At 38.2% G+C, this 19,633-nt stretch overlaps 1 protein-coding gene across 1 annotated transcript in view; it reads left to right on the top strand.

The window, feature by feature from the left end:
* Positions 1 to 11,381: 11,381 nt before the first annotated feature.
* Positions 11,382 to 19,633, top strand: part of SPATA16 (spermatogenesis associated 16) — a gene marked incomplete at both ends in the record, with an annotated part of 199,056 nt that continues 190,804 nt past the window's right edge. Inside the window, 3 exon segments of the mRNA XM_081085766.1 lie at positions 11,382 to 11,423; positions 11,425 to 11,439; positions 11,443 to 11,994. Coding sequence (XP_080941892.1) covers positions 11,382 to 11,423; positions 11,425 to 11,439; positions 11,443 to 11,994 — 609 coding nt within the window.

The raw sequence follows: 19,633 nt of genomic DNA, 5'->3' as shown, positions 1-19,633 counted from the left end.
TGCTAAGTGAAGTAAGGCAGTCAATGAAGGAAAAATACCACCTGATCTCACTCATTCATGGATAATAAAGACCATTATAAACTTATGAACAATAATAGTTACAGAGGCAGAGCTGCCTCAAACTGATTGTCAAACTGCACAGGAAGGCCAGGGAGGGTTGGGGGGCAGGAGGGAGGGGGTTAAGAGATTAACCGAAGGACTTGTATGCATGCATGTAAGCATAACCAATGGACATAAGACACTGGGGGGTAGGGGAGGCCAGGGGATTGTCAAGGGCAGGGGGAAAAAAAGGACATACATGTAATACCCTTTGTAATACTTTAAGCAATAAAACAATTTAAAAAAATAACACTGATCTGCTGTGTGACATGAGCAGATCATTTCACCTGCCCAAGACTCCCTTTCTTCATCAGCAAATTAAGGAGATTAGATTAGAATATGTTGAAATCCTCTTCATATCTATCTTCCTACAATTCTGAGTTATAGTTTAAGAAATAAAATAAGAAATTCTAAGAATTAAGACCTATATCAACAGAATTAAAGAGTGGACCAAAGTTAAAGAAAAATTTTTTTCCTTACATATCTGTACAGTGTTAGCCTCTTAAGCAAATAGAAACTTGGATCACTTTTATAGAAAGACAAATAAATGTTTGCAAAGAAACAGAACAACTTTAAAACTTTCTCTAGGATGCCCATGAATTTGGCGGCCCGATTGCATTTATGTTTCAAGAAGGAATGTAGCCAAAGGTCTCTGACCTTTACATTGAAACATTACACTCTTACCCTCATATTCCTGCCATGGCCAATGAGTTATTGTTTTTACAATCAAATTAGATGATGGATTTTAGAGAAGTACAGTTGTGTCCCCATGGACCACACTCATAAAGATAGCAAGTTGTACCATTATCACTTCCCAAAAAAGATTGATTTTTCTGATTTTGCTTTCGGTTCTGAATGAGCCATACTTTATGTCAAGAAAGAATTGGGAAAATTATTTACTTCCTAACACAGACTAAAATAAAAGAGATCAGGGTAACTGCATTATAAATATTCTTTATTTAGAGTGGTACATAATAAAAATAGAAGAAATAAAGGAAGGGGGGGAGACAGAGGGAGGGAAGGGGGAGGACGAGAGGGAGGAGGGAGGGAGGAAGGAAGGAAGGAAGGAAAGAAGGAAGGAAGGAAGGAAGGAAGGAAGGAAGGAAGGAAGGAAGGAAGGAAGGACCAGCAATTACAAATTTTCCAATATGAAGCCAATTTGTAAAATGCTACCTTATGTGTACTTGACTCCCACTAAACTTCCTAATAAGCATTTGTAATATGGTACAGCAGGAAATAAAAAAAAGATAATTTTGATTTTTTATTAGATATACAATCAGATAAGATACAATAATATCATTTATCCAGTAAACAGATATTTATTGTGTGTCTACTCTTTGTCGAGCACATTCTGAATATATAGCAGTGAACTGGGCATACAAGGCACATTCTCTCATGGAGCTTAAATTATGGTGGAGGAAGATATGAATGAAATGTACATAAGTAAATAGTGCTGTGATAGGAGTATGAAGAGATTTAAAATCAATATATGACTGAGGGGTGGTTACTTTTGAATTCAGAGAAGGTTTCTTGGGGAACATAGATTTAAGCTATGATCTGAATAACCATGAAAAATAGTGGAGAGACTATTCCAGCCCAACTATTGCAAAGGCAGAACAAAATGAAAGCCAGGTGGCTGGAACATAGTAGATAAAGGAAGAAAAACAAGTGATGAAATTTTAGAGGAAGCAGAGGCATAAGGGATTTGCATTCTATTCTAGGTGTTAGGGGCAACCATTCAAAGGTTTAAAGGAGAACTTAGTGGGATCTGACTTTCATTTGAAAGGATGACTGAGACTGCTGTGTTGGAGGAAGTAATTGCAATTATCTAGACATGAGATCATGGGGTCTGGAGGAGGGTCTTGTCATAGATATGCAAAGAGGTGGACCTTTGAAAGAAAGTCTACAGGGTCTGATGATGGAATGGAAGATGTGGGTTAAGTGAGAGAAAGAAGGAAATGCAAATAGCTTATAAATTTCTGTCCTGGCCAGTGGCATAGATGTGGGGGCATGTACTGGAATGGAGAAGACTAGGAGAGGGGCAATTTGAGGTGATGGGAATTAAGAGATCTATTTGGGGCTTGTTAATTTTAAGATGCATACTAGGGTATTCCAAATAGATATGTCACAGACAATTGGGTATACAATTAGGAAGTTCTGGGAGTATATAAGGGCTAGAGTTTTGTTTTTTTGTTTTTTTTATTATTAGTTAAGGTATTACAAATGTGTCCTCATTCCCCCCATTAACCCCCAACCTCCCCCACACACACAAACTCATGCTCCCATCCTCCTGTTGTCCATGTCCATTGGTTTGGCTTATATACATGTATACAAGTCCTTCGGTTGATCTCTTCCCCTTACCCCCGCCCTCCCCTACTTTCCTTCTGGGGATTGATAGCCTGATCGCTGTTTCTCAAAGACTGAGAAACAGGGCTAGAGTTTGTACCCTGGGCGTTAAGAGCATATGACAGTATTTGAAGCTATAAGACTGGACAAATTACCTAAGGAGAGAATGTAGTTGGAGAAAAGAAGTGGCTCCAGCTCTTGGGTAGAACAGAAGAGCAAGAGCCAACCCAGAAGACTGAAAATGGGTCTCCAGTGAAGTGATAGAAAAATCAGATGACGGTGGTATCAGAGAAGGTGGGCGAGGGCTCCACAAAAGAGAGTGTCCTCTAGAAAGATTGCTCATGATGACTTTCATGTTGCCATCCCGAGGTTGTCATCTGCCAGACCTCCAGAGCAGTCTAAATAGAATGAATGGAAGGGACTGAAGCCTCAAGAGAGTGGATTGGGAAGAGAATATGTGATATAAAAAAGTGGAGACAGAATGTTAAAAAATGATTCAGTCATTGTGCAGCATAGGCAACAGAGATAGGGTAGCAGCAGGAAGGAGAGGTGGAGGCAAGGAAATTTGCTTGTTTGTTTTTCTTAAAAGGAAAGTGTTGCTAGATCAGTGTGTGCAATAACAGGATTAAGCAGAACAGGGGAGGTGATATGGAAAGATGACTATAGCAAGAGCCCAGTCGTTGAGAGGATGGAGAGGTGGGATCCAGATAAAAGACTTTAGCCTTGGAAAGAGTAGAGGGTTGTTCAAAGAGGCTACTTATGTAATTACCTCATTTCTTCTCTTAATTTATGTGCCATTACATAAAGTCTCTCATTTGATTTTCACACGATTCTCTTGTATTTGATCATTCCCATTTCCAAAGGAGGGAAATGAAGTTTAGAGAGGTCGGACAATTTCTCCTACAACATACAGTTAATAAATAGTAAATCTAGAATTCAAACCTTCCTTGCAGCTCCAAATGGAATGCTCTTTCCACTACATAATCCCATGATGGAGCCTCTTTCTAATGCTCTCTCTGATGCAACATGCCAAATGTTCACAGTGTACCAGGTACAAACAAGGACGGTTGCTTTGATACCATTATTCCCATTTGGTGACTCAGTGATCAGCAAATGGTTTGGCAATTTCGAATTTGAAATCCCTGGAACCCACTCATATGGAAGTTTAATGTCCACATCAATTTTTTTTTCTGAATTTAATGACTGCCGGAATATAACAGTGTCATACTTACACTTGCAACTAAAAATCTTATTTAAAAAGAACACCTAAAAACTTATGTTTTTCTCATATACTTGCTAAACATTAATGACCAATTTATTTTGTTACCATTTTAAAAGGAGTCCCACCCAATCAAACAGCAAAGTTACATAGCTAGCTGTTAAAATAACAGAAAAATATTAAGGTAGGGGAAGTACAAATCCCAATCAATGGTGGTCCAGTACACAGGAGTTTATTACCCTACAGTCCAAAATGTGCTGAGTTCTAGACTTAAGTCTGGTAAACTTTCTCGGGGATCACCTTCAAGTTGTCTAATCTCTTGGTTTCCTCAGTAAAATGAGGGTAATGGTATTTAAGGAGAAGTGTTCTGAGAAACAAATGGGATAACCCAGTGAGAAAACTGTGTACACTTGGAGTACCTGCCGGTTATTATTATTCTTATAACACTGCATCGTATGTTTCATTTTGTGTTTCTTAATGAGCATTGTGAGCCAATTTCACTCTTCCTTCTGGAAATAGTGCCTTATGGGTACCTGGAAGAAAGAAAAGAAAAATTGCCTATGTAGGGACACCTCCCAGTTGGGCTCTTATAACAAGTAAATCTCTTGAAACTGCATCAGCCCCTGTTCCCACCGAAGCATGTCCATTATTGCTACCACAGTGCTCACCTCAGCTACGCACTTAACCCATAACAAATGTTCACTGAGGGCCTCTTACATTCCAGGCCCTGAAAGAACTTGACATCAGTGTAGAAAAAGGATTGTGATACATTTCCACCTCAGCAGTTCACAGTCTGAGAGTGTCTCCTCTGTATGAGGTTATTTATCTGTACATCTCCCCTCCTCAACCTTCACCCATCTCCAACTGCGGGCTCTAGAGTGCCAAGACCCTTCTAATTCATTTTCCGTCTCCTTTGTAATATGTAGCACAATACATTGCTCAGAGTGGGTGTTCAATAAATAATTATTGGATTGAAGAAATATTTTGTAGGGTGTTTTTAAAATATCAAGGTGTACTAGTGGACTAACAAGCAAGATGTTTTTCCTTATAATGTCTCTCTGGTTACATTTAACAGCAAGTTAAAATTAGATCCTTTCAAAAAAAAGAAAACCATGGCAACTGTGATGGTGAATGTTTCAGAGAGCACATTTTTAAAGGATTCTCTTTTTCTGAATTTCCCATGTTGGAGCTGCCTATTTCAATTGAAATTCCAATAAATAATCTGTGCTACTAATAGCCACATAGACCACTGATTGTATCTATGAAGCAATAGAAACTCCCACGTAGAACAGAATGCTTGATGAAATGCTTGAAGAACAAAATAAATGTGTTGAAAATCCAGCAAATAGATTTTAAATGGTTACCCGCTGGAAATGATTGAACATTAACCTCCCTTTGTTTCTTGTACCTGTATTTATTATAAAACCCTGGAGATTGTTCTAATGTTTCATATCAATATTTGCTGGAGATCATTTTTTTTTCTCTGGGAGGAAATCAATTTTACAGTGCTGTCTTCTTAATTAAAGAATGGGCATTTTCACAGAATGTTATCAGTGAGTACTGTTGGTAGTTTTCTCTCAAAGCATTTTTATTGAAGTCATGATTAAAGTGTAACACAATGCCTCAGAACACTGACTAATGTCATGTTAATCAACTTGACTACTAAAAGAAATGAAGAGACTGATAGTTTAAATCTAGTTTGTACATTACTCATTTGAACTGTCAAAGAAGAAAATATGTTTTATCCAGGACCAAATATAAAACAAACAAACAGAAATCTAGCAAAACACCTCAGAAACAACTTTTAAAAATTTACAGGCCATACCTTAAGGAAAATCCAATTTTGTTCCTCTTAAAATTTGTAAATTAGCCTTTGATTCACAGCATCCATATTGATCCACATCCATTGAATGCCTACCTATGCAAACCACTGAACTAATGTCAAGATAGGTAAAGCATATTTTTGCTTTTAGAGAGTTTATTGGAAGAAATAAGTCATTCATACATAACTGCAATGTATAAAATAAGTGCTTTAAATGCCATTGGTATTCTGAGGAAGGAGAGATGGATAACTTCTGGCTAGGTTTGGACAGGTGGAATGAGGTGGGAATATAAAGATGGAGAATTCTTAGTAGACAGACTGAAATGAGTATCTTTTGCAAGTAACAAGAATTTCAAATTGACTTCAGAGTAGTTTACAGAAGGAGTGCTAAATAAGTCTGGAAACACATTGGGCTAGATGGTGAAAGGCCTTGAATTCCAGATTATTTAAATGGAGTTTTATAATTTGTTTAAGAGCTGTAGGAGAGCAGATCTAAAACTCTCCTGTGAAACAGTTTTTATAAAGAACAGGCTCTAAATCTGAAGCTGAGGTTTGATTTGTAACCAACATTAAAAATATTGGTTGGGTATGGCCATGTTTTTTCAGCCTGCACGTCTAGGCCACTTTTAGATAATAGGATATTTTTTCTAGGTTTTTACAGGGACATGAATTATTGTCTCTTGGACAAATTTGTAGTAATTGACCTTTCAGGTGTTTGAAATGAAATATTTTCTTACGAATTTATTCTTTCTGAGTGCTCTATATACCATGTACACTTTGCCCTTCTCTATTATTGTTTTGTATATAAATATGCACTGAAAATCAAAATTATGATTTCTATATAGAGGTTTAAGGACTGATGCAGAATTATTCAGAAGCCTGTTTCATAAAACAAGAAAACATTCTTCCTTGTAAAGAGAAAAGATGTGGGGAAGTGTGGGTGACATCTGGGAGGAAGAATGGTGTGGAGAAGTTTGAAGGAAAAATAGGCAGAAGATAGGAGGGGGGAAGGGAGGCAGAGAGAGAGAGAGAGAGAGAGAGAGAGAGAGAGAGAGAGGGATTTAAAGAGAGAGAACCTTCTAGCAGAAGTGGTTGTAAAGATAAGTTTATACATTTGTATGTATTTAAGGGATGTGAAAGAGGGTTAAAAGAGATAGATAATGCTAAAAATGTTGCTAAGTATAACCAATTATAGACAATCTGACACATTTTAGCCACTGGTGCTTGAAGTAGAGAGAGAGTTCAGAAAAGATACCTGGGACATATCATGAAAATTTTGGAATAGCTCACCCAGCAAAATTTCCTGTTTATATTTTTTGCAGTCTATTTTAAGAATGGATATGAATCAGAGATCCTTAAAATCAGGTATTTTGAGCTTTAAACAGTTTTCAAGAGATTCACATTTCTTTGGCTTCACAGATAGCATTGAACCAAGAAAGGGACATAGCCTATATAATAAAGAGCTAATATGCAAATGTTTGTCACACCCTCATGCCTTCAAGCCTTTGCACCTTCGCACCAGAACTATTCAGATACTCAACACTGGGGAGAGAGGAATGGGGACCAGCCAGGCACAAATGAGCTCACAAGAGAGGAATGGGGACCAGCCAGGCTGCAGCCCGGGAGAGGGACAAGCTGCATGCCCTGTGGTCCCATGTGCTAGCGGCTGTGCCTGCAGCCCGGGAGAGTGGCAAGCTGCCTGCCCCGTGGTCCCAGGCACCAGTGCCTGCAGCTGTGGCCCGGGCAAAGCCGCCTGCCCATGGTCCCCTGTGGCCGGCCCAGGCGAAGCTGGCCCGGGTCCTGGGTGCCTGCAGCCGGCCAGAGGGAGAGAAGCCCTGGTCCCAGGTGCGGGGTGAGGCACAGGTGGTTAGGAGTGATCAGACCAGCAAGGGAGCAGTTAGGGGTGATCAGGCAGGCAGGCAGAGGGGTTAGGAGCCGGTGGTCCCAGATTGCGAGAGGCAGTCAGACATCCCCCGAGGGGTCCCAGATTGGAGAGGGTGCAGGCCAGGCTGAGGGAGACCCCCCCACATGAATTTTGTGCACTGGGCCTCTAGTACATATAAAATTTCTATAACATCAATCAGAATCAAGCTTTACTTGGAACTGTGTGGCATATAAATTTTACTCAAAACTGCATATGACACTTAAAAAAAAATACAAGGCATGTATGGGGTGTTGGCGTTGTGCTACTTTCTTTTCTGCATGTCGGCTACTGAAAGAAACTTTTTGGTATAGATGCATATCCCAAGTGTCCATCCATGAGACATCTTAATTCAAGAACTGAAGCTAATTTTCACTCAACTCAAAGCGTATATGCCACAAGAGCAAACATGATAGAGTGATGGCCAAGACAGATTCTTCCTCACCACTCCAACTAGCCCCATTAATGGAACAAAAGATATATTGGATGCCAGAAATGATTCCAAGAGAGGAAAGAAAACAGGGCCTTGATCAAAGTAAAGCTGTGTGGATGGGGCCTATGATTTTCAGCCATGGTGATCTCCTTAATTATTAAGCATAACACAGGCTGCCAAAAATTTTATTCTGTTAGGTGTTTCACCCTGCAGAAACACAACTCTAGTACATCAGTATCAATCACTGGGGAAATATTATTCTAGTATTAAACTTTTGCAAATTAATATCCAAGATGGCTGTTGTTGGAATTATGGGAATTTGATCTCTCTAATACAATAATGACCTCACAGTAGGCTTTTTGACATGTCCACATTTGAACTCAACCTTATCTGGTGACAGAAATGTACAATTGTGGGGATGAGGAAAGTGCCTCAGAGGTTAGAGTCATAGGTACTGTTTTGGTTCTTCCTTTACTCTTCTTAAGAATTACTGGGGAGAAGATACAAGATGGCAGTAAAGTAGGTAGAAGTTACACTCACTTCCTTCCAGGACCATACTGGAATTACAACTAAATTATAGAACAAACAATCAACCTGAATAATGAACTGATGACTAGCAGGACAGAAGTCTTATAACCAAGGATTTATAGAAGAAGTCACACTGAGACTGGTAGGAAGAGTGGAGATGTGAAGAGTTTGACCCTGCACCCATGTGCAGTGGTTGAGAATCTGGAGAGCTATCACAGCTACAAAAGCTCCTGCTAAGGAGCAAAGGGTCTCAATTCCATGCAGGCTCCCTAGTCCACAGCACCAGAGCTGGGAAAAGTAGCTCACATAACATCTGGCTGTGAAAATCACTGGGGATTCTATCTGCCAGGGGAAGATGGGAGTTGCTAGAAATCCAGCCCCTTGTGTGTCAAGTGCAGACCCTCCCCTGGGCCCCAAGCTGAATGAAACTTTAGAGAGTGAACTATTTTTCCTGGGACCCTTCTCCTGTCCCCTGCATGGAATTGGAGCTGTGCATCCTCAAAAAATAAATAAATGAATTGCTGGATATGACTTGTTTTACTTAGCATAGTAACCTCTAGATCTGTTCATGTTGTCACAAATGGTAATATTTCATTCTTTTTTATAACTCACTAATATTCCAATGTATATAGTACCGCGTCTTCTTTATCCAGTCATCTATTGATGGACACTTAGGTTGCTTCTGTAGGTTAGCTATTGTAAATAGTGCTGCAGTGAACATAAGGATGCATATATATTTTTGAATTAGTGTTTTGGATTTCTTCAATAAATACCCTGAACTGGAATTGCTGGGTGGTAAGGTAATTCTGTTTCTAATTTTTTGAGGAACCTCCATACTGTTTTCCATAATGTTTGCATCAACTTACAATCCCACCAACAGTGCACGAGGGTTCACTCTTCTTCACATTCTTGCCAACACTTTGTTTGTTGACTTAATGATGATAGCAATTCTGACATGTGTGAGGTGATTTCTAATTGAAGCTTTAATTTTTATTTCTCTGATGATTAGTTACGTTGAGCACCTTTTCATATATCTATTGGCCATCTGTGTATCCTGTTTAGAGAAATATCTATTTAGGCCCTCTCCTCATTTTTAATTGGGTTGTTTGCTTTTTTGGTGTTAAGTTGTATGAATTCTAGATATTAACCCTTTATTTGATGTAACATTAGCAAATATCTTCTCCCATTCAGTAGGTTGTCTTTTCATTTTGTTGATGATTTCCTTTGTTGTACAAACACCTTTTAGTCTGATGCAGTCCCATTTGTTTATCACTTGTTTTCCTGGCAGAAAAGGACAAATACCACATAATTTTGCTTATATGTGTAATCTACAAACCAAAAAAAAAAAACACACCAAAAAAAACCAAACAGACTTATATATACAAAAAACAAAATGATTGTTTTTAGATGGAAGGGGGTTTGGGAGGCTGAGTTGAAGGTTAATGGAATAAGAAAAGCAACTTGTTAGTTATAAAATATTCATGGGAATACAAAGTACACCATAGGGAATATAGTCAATAATATTATAATATCTGTATAGGGTCAGATGGGCTAAAACTCATTGGGGTAGACCACTTTGTAAGTTACATAAATGCCTAATCACTATCACCTGAAACATAATACTTAATGTCGATTGTAATTGAAAAATAAAAAACAAAAAAAATTACTGGGTCAAAATTCAGTGCATTTTAAATGATTTCTATAAGCAAACTGCTGTCTTTCAAGCAAACAAATAAAAATAATCAGCAATATTAACATAATCACCAATCTTGAAAAGCTACTTAAGACTTTGATGTCAGGCACTGTCCTTGTGGTAAGTGAAAAGCTGCAAGAATATTAGCTCTTTTCTCATTGTAATCTTCTACTCAGCCCTTCTTTCTTGCATTTTTCTCTTCTATTTGTGTTCTGATGTAAGTCTGCTATTAGCTCTCCAATTCTATAGAGGGAGGAAGTACTCCCAGGCTAGGAGGTAGTGAGGGCAAGTTCCAGAGAGGAAATAGCAATCCAGATTCTGCTAGTGACCAACAACATGACTTGAATAAGCAACTTAAGCTCTCTATCCCTTAGATTCTTTGAAAAATGTGTTCCTTCTTCCTGTTTCTCCTACAGAGTAGTTTCCAGGACAGAATATGATAGATGAAAAAGTCTTTAAAAATAGGAACCAACCATACTATATAATCAGGTCTTAGGACTTTTATATTTTTAAACCAATCTATAGATAGTGTGCAGAAACCTTTGAATCAAAAGGCTGTTGGTTATTATATTTTTTGAACATTAGTGATTTATGAAAATGCTTTGTCTTCATCAAATATACACTATTGAAGTCATTGCTACAAAATATTAATACAGCAGAATCAAGATGAATATGCGGCTCCACATTAATGAGAGGTTGAAGGTCATATTCTTCTGCTTTCAAGTCAGGTCTGAATAATAGTTACCTTTAAAGTGGTTTAAACTTGAGATTTTCCTTACTAATAGAAGAAACAAATTAAAGAAACATTGTGCTTACAACATTTCTAAAAGCTTTTCAGAGGAAGCAGCTGTGGTTTCTTTAAACTCCCAAGTCTATTATACAGGTTAGCAGTATATTTTATAATGAGTTCTAGACCACCTGCCTTTCTCAGGAAATTAATATCGAGATTTTTTTTTTTTTTTTTTTAGTCTTCTTTGTCCTCAGTGGCTGTGTAAAAGTTTTTCCTATTTAGTGAGTTTTGGGTACCCCATAAACATGTTCATTCAATGTTTTTCAGCTATAAGTGAGTACTTTTTAAGACATTGTCTAAATGTGTGTTCAACAAATGCTTGGTGAATTTTGAGATTAAAACATGCACTTCCTTAGTAAAACAGCAGATGATGTACATACAGTTTTACTTTATGGTGAATAAATACCTATAATGAGTAAAACAGTGTTTTAAATAAATTTGGCTATAGTCTTAAACCATTGGAATTTCAAAATATTGTTTTAATTCTTTTTCTTCTTTTAACCCTTATAGGAGTTTCAGGGGGCAAATCAATGGATTCGGGAAGCAGTAGGAGTTTGGAGAATACCGTTAAATAGGATCTATTCTGATTAGCTGGTTCCAAAGATAAACATAAGCAAGAAAATGTCCACTTTAGCAAACTCACCCAGCATCCTGGAAATACCACAAGAGATTAAGAAAAGCTGTGGCAACAAACTGGTGGAAACCACAGTCGACAGAATAAAAATGGCAAAGAGCATCAAAGAAAAACAAAGCAATGATTTAGAGAAACTGGCCTTTAAAAGGAAGGCAGAAGGTGAAGAAAAGCCAGCTGGAAGGAAGGAGGCAAAGATCATGGAACTTGACAGCCCATTGATCACCCTGCCTCTGCCTCACATCCCCTTAAAGAGCATCATGGATGTGGAGGTGAAGCTGGTCTATGTTGATGAAGAGGATGTGAGCTATGAGTTTGTAGAGTCCTTCACATCCACTGGGATTCAGCCAACATGCCAAGAGGCTGAAATAGTAGACCCTTTGCATGGACCTAATTTCAACTTTCTGCCTCAGATTGACAAATGGCTTCAAGTAGCCTTAAAGGACGCCAGCTTGTGCTACAGACAAAAGAAATACGCCGTGGCAGCAGGACAGTTCAGAACAGCACTGGAGGTATGGGATTAAAGATAGATTGGTGAGAGGAGGCTGTGAAATGAACAGGTGTGATTACATGGAGCAGCTCTGATCATACTGTAATGAGTAGTGATCATGGGGTGAAAGTATTGAATGACATGAGGATTATGTGGTTTCCCAGTTTACATAAAGCAAATAAGATATGCCTGCAAATTAAAATGCCTGTGTGCACTTGACATACCTCATGCATTTTCTCTGATAACAAACATTGAGTGAATGATAACATATAAAAAAAAGTGCAGTTGGTTTTGTAATTTATACCTATAAAAGCCATAACGTTTTAGTATAGCGGTGGTGGGTAGAATATAGATTCTCTAGACATAGGCAGTTAGTAAGTATATGAATTGTCCCCTTTTGATGTAGTCTTCATGATTAAATGTAGCCATCTTTATTTTTTAGTATGGGCTGATAATTTATAGATGATACTTATTAAAAACAAAATGACCCATTTTACTTTATTATCAAACTGCACTTTCCTTCCTAGCCTAGTGAGCTTTGTGCAGGCAGGTAAGTCAGTCATTATCCTATATAATCCTATATAATAAAAGGCTAATATGCCAAGTGTCCCCACAGGTGGGAGTTTGACCAACCGGGAGTTAGACATGCACTGACCACCAGGGGGTGGTGGTGGCAGGCAGTAGGGGGAAGGGAGGCCCGAGCCAGCAGTCACTAGGGTTGCTACCCGTGCACAAATTTTGTGCATGGGGCCTCTAGTGTTGTTATAAAAAAAAAATAGCCCATGGACTAAAATGAACTTGAGAATCACCACTAAAACACAAAATAGTGGTAGGAAAATTTGCTTCATCTCTTGACTCACTAATTCTATAAAAGGATCAAAGTGTATAACTAGAAGTCCCACTGGTCTGGCAATATGGGTAACTACATATTTCATTAACCACAAAAAATATCAATGCATTATCTATATATGCCTGGTGGCCACTGGAGATATTATAAATGTGGCAAGACATGGTTTCTTTCCTTTAGTAGTCTGATGAGGGAGACAAACCAGTAAACAGTTAAGTAGAGGTGGCTTGAAGGAATAGAGACTGATCTGCCATGGGACAGGGGGATGGTCAGGAGTCAAGTGTGAGATGTTTGTGATGGAGATTTAAAGAGTAAAGTATATCCACTCTTACTTGCAGGTTAAAGTGACTACATCTACAATGAATTATTAATAGACAATACCAGACAATGGTGCCCCTAAATATTTAAAAAGAAACTCTAAGTGCAAAAAGAGAGGCCTGAAGAGAGATGAAAGGATGAGGTGGAGCACAAATAGATGCATCTGTAAATATTTCTGTCCATAAGGGGTTATCTACACAAAGAAGGGAAGAGGGATGTACTATGTATAAAGTGCCCAAATAATCAAGCTACCCACACAGCACTGACAGCCCTCTGCTGAGAAAAGGATGTTAAAGAAAGACTTCAGAAAGACCCTTGGGCACTTCTGCTAGGGCCATTTTCAGCTGAAATATTTTTTTGTGGGGAGAACAGAGGGCATAGTTAAAGGTGCAGGCAGTCCTAGGGTTACATCGGACTCGATGTATGTTGTTTTGTGGTTACGTCGCCATCTCCCATTTATTTATTTTAAAAAAAAGTTCCGTCATTTTGACATATGTACATATGTGCTTTATGTTTTTTATTATTTATTTACCACAAGTAAAGGTCAGGAATTGTTATCTCTCTTTTAAATTTTTTTTACTGTTTCACTTCATTACTCCTGTGTATGTGCTCCATGTGAGTGACATAGGTGCTTATGTAGGTGGGTTCCGACTTACGGCGAAAATCGCCTTACTTCGCGCTGTAGGAACGGATCTCCGATGTAACCCGAGGACCTACTGTATAAATAATCATTTTGTCAATGGAAAAAGAGAGGCATAAATAAGAAAGGATATAAACTTCCAATTAAGCCGAAGTAGACAGAAAAGCTATCTGCATTAACTGGAAGAAACTATTCAGTTTTTCCATAAAACCCGGTGTTCAAAATTGTAACATTTGAATCAGGTTTTAATGATCACAAAACATAATTGTACTAGAAAATGCTTGTGTTCTGACTCTCTCTTATGATACAGTCATTCTCTACCCCCACCCCTCATAACTCTCTCTCTCTGTCTCTCTCTCTCTGCCCAACCTCCACATCCCCCTGACAAAGTTTTAGGAAAGTATTGGATGCTGACACTAATTACTGATAATTAACAAAGGTAATTATTTTGAGACCTAAGCTTAGCTTAGACATCTGGTCTAGCTTTTGTCTCATTATCTTGGGAGTTAACTTTGAAATCTTACCTAGAATGTCTCTTAATAAGCTAAAGCTACTAGGAATAGAAACAATTTTTAATTTCTTTAACCCTTTCTCCTCCTGATTTTAACTTCTCCTAAGTTAAACTTCTTCAATACTGAGTGTTCTCAGGTATCACTTAATCATCTCTCTCTTTTCCTTTGGTCCCAGCATGGCTTTGAGTAAGATAGGATGGATGACAAAGACCAAGGCATAATGATAAGAATCATACCTGAAAGATAGATGCATCAATGACTATTTATTTGAGTGTAAGTTAGGATTAGGTTTGGCTGCAAGTGACAGAAAATCCAAAATAACAGTGTCTACTCTAAAGCAAGAGAGAAGTTTATTTTTCTTTCACATAAATGTAGTTAGAGAAGGGCAGGTATGGTGAGATCATCAGGGTGTCAGATTATATTCTTTAAGATGTGGCTTTGACCTCATGACCTAAAATGCCAGCCCCTATTGTTGTCATTGAATCCACAGTCTAGCCCAGTGATGGTGAACCTATGACATGCGTGTCAAAGGTGACACGCGAACTCATTTTTTGGTTGATTTTTCTTTGTTAAATGGCATTTAAATATATAAATAAATATCAAAAATATAAATCTTTGTTTTACTCTGGTTGCAAATATCAAAAAATTTCTATATGTGACACTGCACCAGAGTTAAGTTAGGGTTTTTCAAAATGCTGACACGCCGAGCTCAAAAGGTTCACCATCACTGGTCTAGCCAATCAAAAGGGGGAAAAGGAAGGACAGAGGTACGTTGTGTCTCTGTTAGCACACTTCACACAAGTTGCACACACCATTTCCATTTTTGTTTCATTGACCCAAATGGAAGAATGTAGCCACCCAAATCTACAAGAGAGATTGAAATATATTGTCTTCATTCCAGATGCTTCTAACATTCAGGTCCTATTACTGAGGAAGAAGGGTAGAACAGATAATACTGAGAGATAACTAGCAAGTTTCCATTACAATGCTTGCTACTTGCGAGGCATTGGAAAACATACAAATGTTTGCTAAATGGGTGTTATAAAGACAGCTGGTAGGACTATACAGAAACAGAAAAGTAAAAAACCAGGAAAGGCCCTGGACATTTGTAAGTATTTATTAATTGACATGATAATTTCCAGTGCATCTAATAATGCCTTTAGGAATATTATGCTTGTGTGTTAGTTCCCCTGTGCTCTTGACAAAGTATTAACTCATTTTTATGATAATATTTTATAGTGATTAAGATGAAATGGTATGCAATGATTGATAAGACAACAGCTTCCAAAATGCAGTCAACTTTAGTCTTTTGGGATTTCAGAACACAGGAGGCATTTATTAAATGTGCTTAATTAAACTTATTTTGCAATGTTTTCTTTTTACTGTATAAAGTTGAACCAGTTATGTAGGTAAGATTAATCCTGAGCTCTGTGACCTTGTTAAGTTTTATTAAAATCAGTCATTTGCTCTTGTGTTTGTATTCACATCAGAAGTCACACTAGCAGGGCAGAAGGTATAAGCTGAAGGTAAAAATTCATATTAAATTAAATTTTTATGCCTAGATGCTATTGCCTGTAATTTTTTAGAGGAGAAGTATCTATCAATCCCCAGAGGGAAAGTAGGGGAGGGAGAGGGTAAAGGGGAGAGGTCAACCAAAGGACTTGTATGCATGCATATAAGCCTAACCAATGGACACGGACAACAGGGGGATGAGACCATGAGTGGGGGGGGGGGAGGTAGGCGGGGAGGTTGGGGGTTTAATGGGGGGGATGAGGACACATTTGTAATACCTTAACCAATAAAGAAATTAAAAAAAATAGTAGGGGCTCTCTAGAAGGAAATATATAAGACACTGGCCCCATGTGGTTGTATTTGCATAGTAGGCAATACACACTCCTTTCAATATATTGCTTAGCTGTTAGTAAAAAGAGTAGGAAAAAAACTAATTAATAAACAATCTAGCTTCTCTTTCATAGGAAGAAGAATAATTATTAATAAAGACCTATAAGAAAACTTGAAGGTTTGGGAATGTACTAATCAGGTTTTTCTTGTCCCTTACAGGAAAAACACTCATAAAAGGTTCTTCAAAGTTTGTGGCGTGTAACCTAAACAATATCATCATTTCAATCTTACTCATAGGATCTTAGTAGTTAAGAGGCTTCCACCTTTTGAATTAGAATTAAATCTATACACACTCTTCAAAATTCACAGCCTCAAACAATCCCATTGATCCAGCTTTTCCTTTACCAAATGGAACTTTCAATTCTGATTTCATCACATAGGAACCCCTTAAAGCAGTGGTCGCTAACCGGTGGTCTGTGAGGTCTGAAAGGTTGACTGCTGGCTTAAGGAAACCTTGGAGCAGCAGTCACCAACTGGTTGTCCATGGACCACTGATGGTCCGTGCGGTCAGAAAGATTGGCGACCTCTGCCTTAAAGTATTAATCTTTTAAAAAAATATATTTTGGTGCTTCAGTCACTGATTTTTGAAGTTAGAGTAATAACTCACATTTATGGAGTTCTGTCTACAGGTCAGATGTCACTGTATTTTACATTTATTATTCCACTAGAGGCCCGGTGCATGGATTCGTGCACCGTTTGGGTTCCTCAGCCTGGCCTGCACCCTATCACAGTCCAGGACCCCTCGGGGGATGTTGGACTGCCATTTCAGCCTTATCCCCACAGGCCAGGCTGAGGAACCCCACCACTACATGAATCTGTGCACCGGGCCTCTAGTATGCATATAAGATCTTTGGTTAATTTCTTCCTTCCCTCCCCTCTACCCTCTCCCCTCGGTGATTCATCAGTCTGTTCCATGTTTCCATGCCTGTGCATTGAGCGTCTGCCCCCGATGGTCAGTGCACATCATAGCTATTGGTCGAATGGTCGGTTAGGCTTTTATATATATAGATTTTATTCTCACAACAAGCTTATGAGATGAGACAATTATCCTTGTGTTACTAATGAGAAAACTAAGGAAGAGACAAGTTAAGGAACTTCCTCAAGGGTCAACAGCTAGAAGCAGTAGAGCCAGGAGCTAACCAGGGTGATGTGGCTTAGAACTCACCAGCTCAGCCAGTATGCCTGTGCCACTCTAAGCGTGACTTTGTTGGAAAAACAGAATTTTGGACCGGGCCCTACCTGCAGAATCAGGATCTGCATTATAACAAGATCCCAAGTGGTCTCTGTGCACATTGCAGTTTGAGGAGCATGGCACTCTGTAATATGCCCACATGGAACAGATTTGCCCTCCAATTAAAACTTTGCAGCTGGGTCTCTCATTTAAAATGCTCTATGCCTCTCACTAATTTCTGAGGAAATAATTCCCTCTTAGGCAGTTTTTTTTCTATATGAATGGTTTAGAATTTTGGGGTTTCAAGGACCCATAATTTTTTTTGTAATTTAAGGAGGAGGGTTGCTGTTGTATTTGTAGGAACATTACAAAAGATACCATCTATTGGCGTCATTATTTCATAATAAAAATATGGAGTAATTTAAGGCCAATGAGGTAAAAAGCAAATAGAAAGAGCATATTCTCCAGAAGAAGGATTTTGTAGATTCCATTTTAATTTGATGAAAAGTTGACTAAATTGTCTTTACTTTTTATTTCCCCTTGGAGATCAGTAAGGCATCATCAGTCTGAGAACCAGCTTGTGGGAATCACTGTTCTAGAACACATTCCCTTTATGGTAAACGTTAGGTATCCAGGACGAGTGAACCTGCACAGAGCCTTCTTATGAGATTACTTTCCAGAGTAATGGAATTTGGTATGAGGCAGGTCCATTTTGGAGCCCATCCAAGGGGGCTTATTTAATGAAGTAGCAAAGATATCTCATTACGGGGCAGCCTCACCTATAATTGCTCTGCTGAGAATAATTCGGTAGCAAATCTCTAGGGCATGAAAATGTGGACATCCCAGAAAGCTTAATTTAAATGGATTCTAACACAGATAGTTCTTAGTGCAACATGATCAAGAAATCAAGAGCTCACCAAATTTTCTGAGTCCCTGAGCTGTCTTTTTACCCCTCTGTGGCTTTGCATGTGGATTCAGTATGCGCTTCTTAAGTCCTGCTGGGGTCCGGGCCCTTTTCTTCAGAAAAGCATCACAATAACCCTCAGAGACAGTGCCCCCTTTTTACAGAAAAAGAAACTGATGCTCTAAAATGTCTTTTTTTTAAAGCAACAACTTAAAGTGCCACAGCTAGTTTGTGGCAAGGCTGAGACTAAATTGAGGTGCCCGTTCACATCTAGAATTCTTACAGTATTACTTTTCATATGTTAAAGTGTGTAATAATTGCATCAGAATATTGTTAAATATGCAGATTCTGATGGGTTAGGTCTGTGATGGGAAATCAGATACCTCATTCCAAATAATCCTCCAAAATACGCTCATGCTACTAGTCCAGGGATGACTCTGAGTAGCAAGAATTTGTGTCACACCACAGTTAGGTTTGAAAATGCTTATCATGGCCCTTCTAGCAAGTTAGCAGTAAGTACTCCCATATAATACTTAGCTCACTCAGCCCTGGGTGGCCACATGGGCCCAGAGCTGTGTTGGACAGAGCACCAAATTTTGCATTAGATTTCTGTGTTTCACGTGGCTTCAACTTTAAACAACTTGCTTACCCCCTCAGAACACAATTAAGTAGGAATGATAATAACTGTTGCCCAACAGCAAGGATTGCTTGTTGAAGAGTAAGATGAACTCTAAATTAATGTACAAGTTGTCATTATTCCCCATTTCTCTGTATAGTATTATTTAGAATAAAACTTTAGCACTCTCAAGGATTTTTCCCAATTCGTTGTTTAGCATCATTGTTTTAATCCATATCTGTTTTCCCCTTTGATTAATATTAAAAATGTGTCATTTTTTAGATACTTGAAATTCAATCAGAGCAAAGGGTCAAAATAATGCATTGCTTTCTACTCTATCAATTATCTAAATCAAACACTATTTAGAACTATTAAGTGCTTTTGATAAAAATATAAGCTTTCATTCTAATGTACAAATTGTTGTGCTAGAAATAGTTCATTTTGTCTTAGTTGTCAGGTACAAAATTAAACATTTCAGATTTTAACTTGATTGTTTCCATCTTAGTTCTACCCAGGGACACCAGGACAAATAAGTTTTCAATGATAAGCGTGATTGTTTTAATGCTGGCAAACTTACATAGCAGAAAAATACAAAATGGATGTCTCTCATAACCTCAAAAATGAAATAGTAAAATTAGATATATCCCTATAATTAAACACTAGATAAAACAAATCTCTAGAAAAACAGGATTTGCCATTATAAGAAAAAAGTATATTGATATCCCTAACATTTACCAGCTGTTTCAGCCTG

This window comes from Myotis nattereri (genome assembly GCF_964212035.1).
Source record: "Myotis nattereri genome assembly, chromosome: 3".
NCBI classification, from domain to species: domain Eukaryota; kingdom Metazoa; phylum Chordata; class Mammalia; order Chiroptera; family Vespertilionidae; genus Myotis; species Myotis nattereri.
This window is presented reverse-complemented; position numbering and strand designations above follow the sequence as displayed.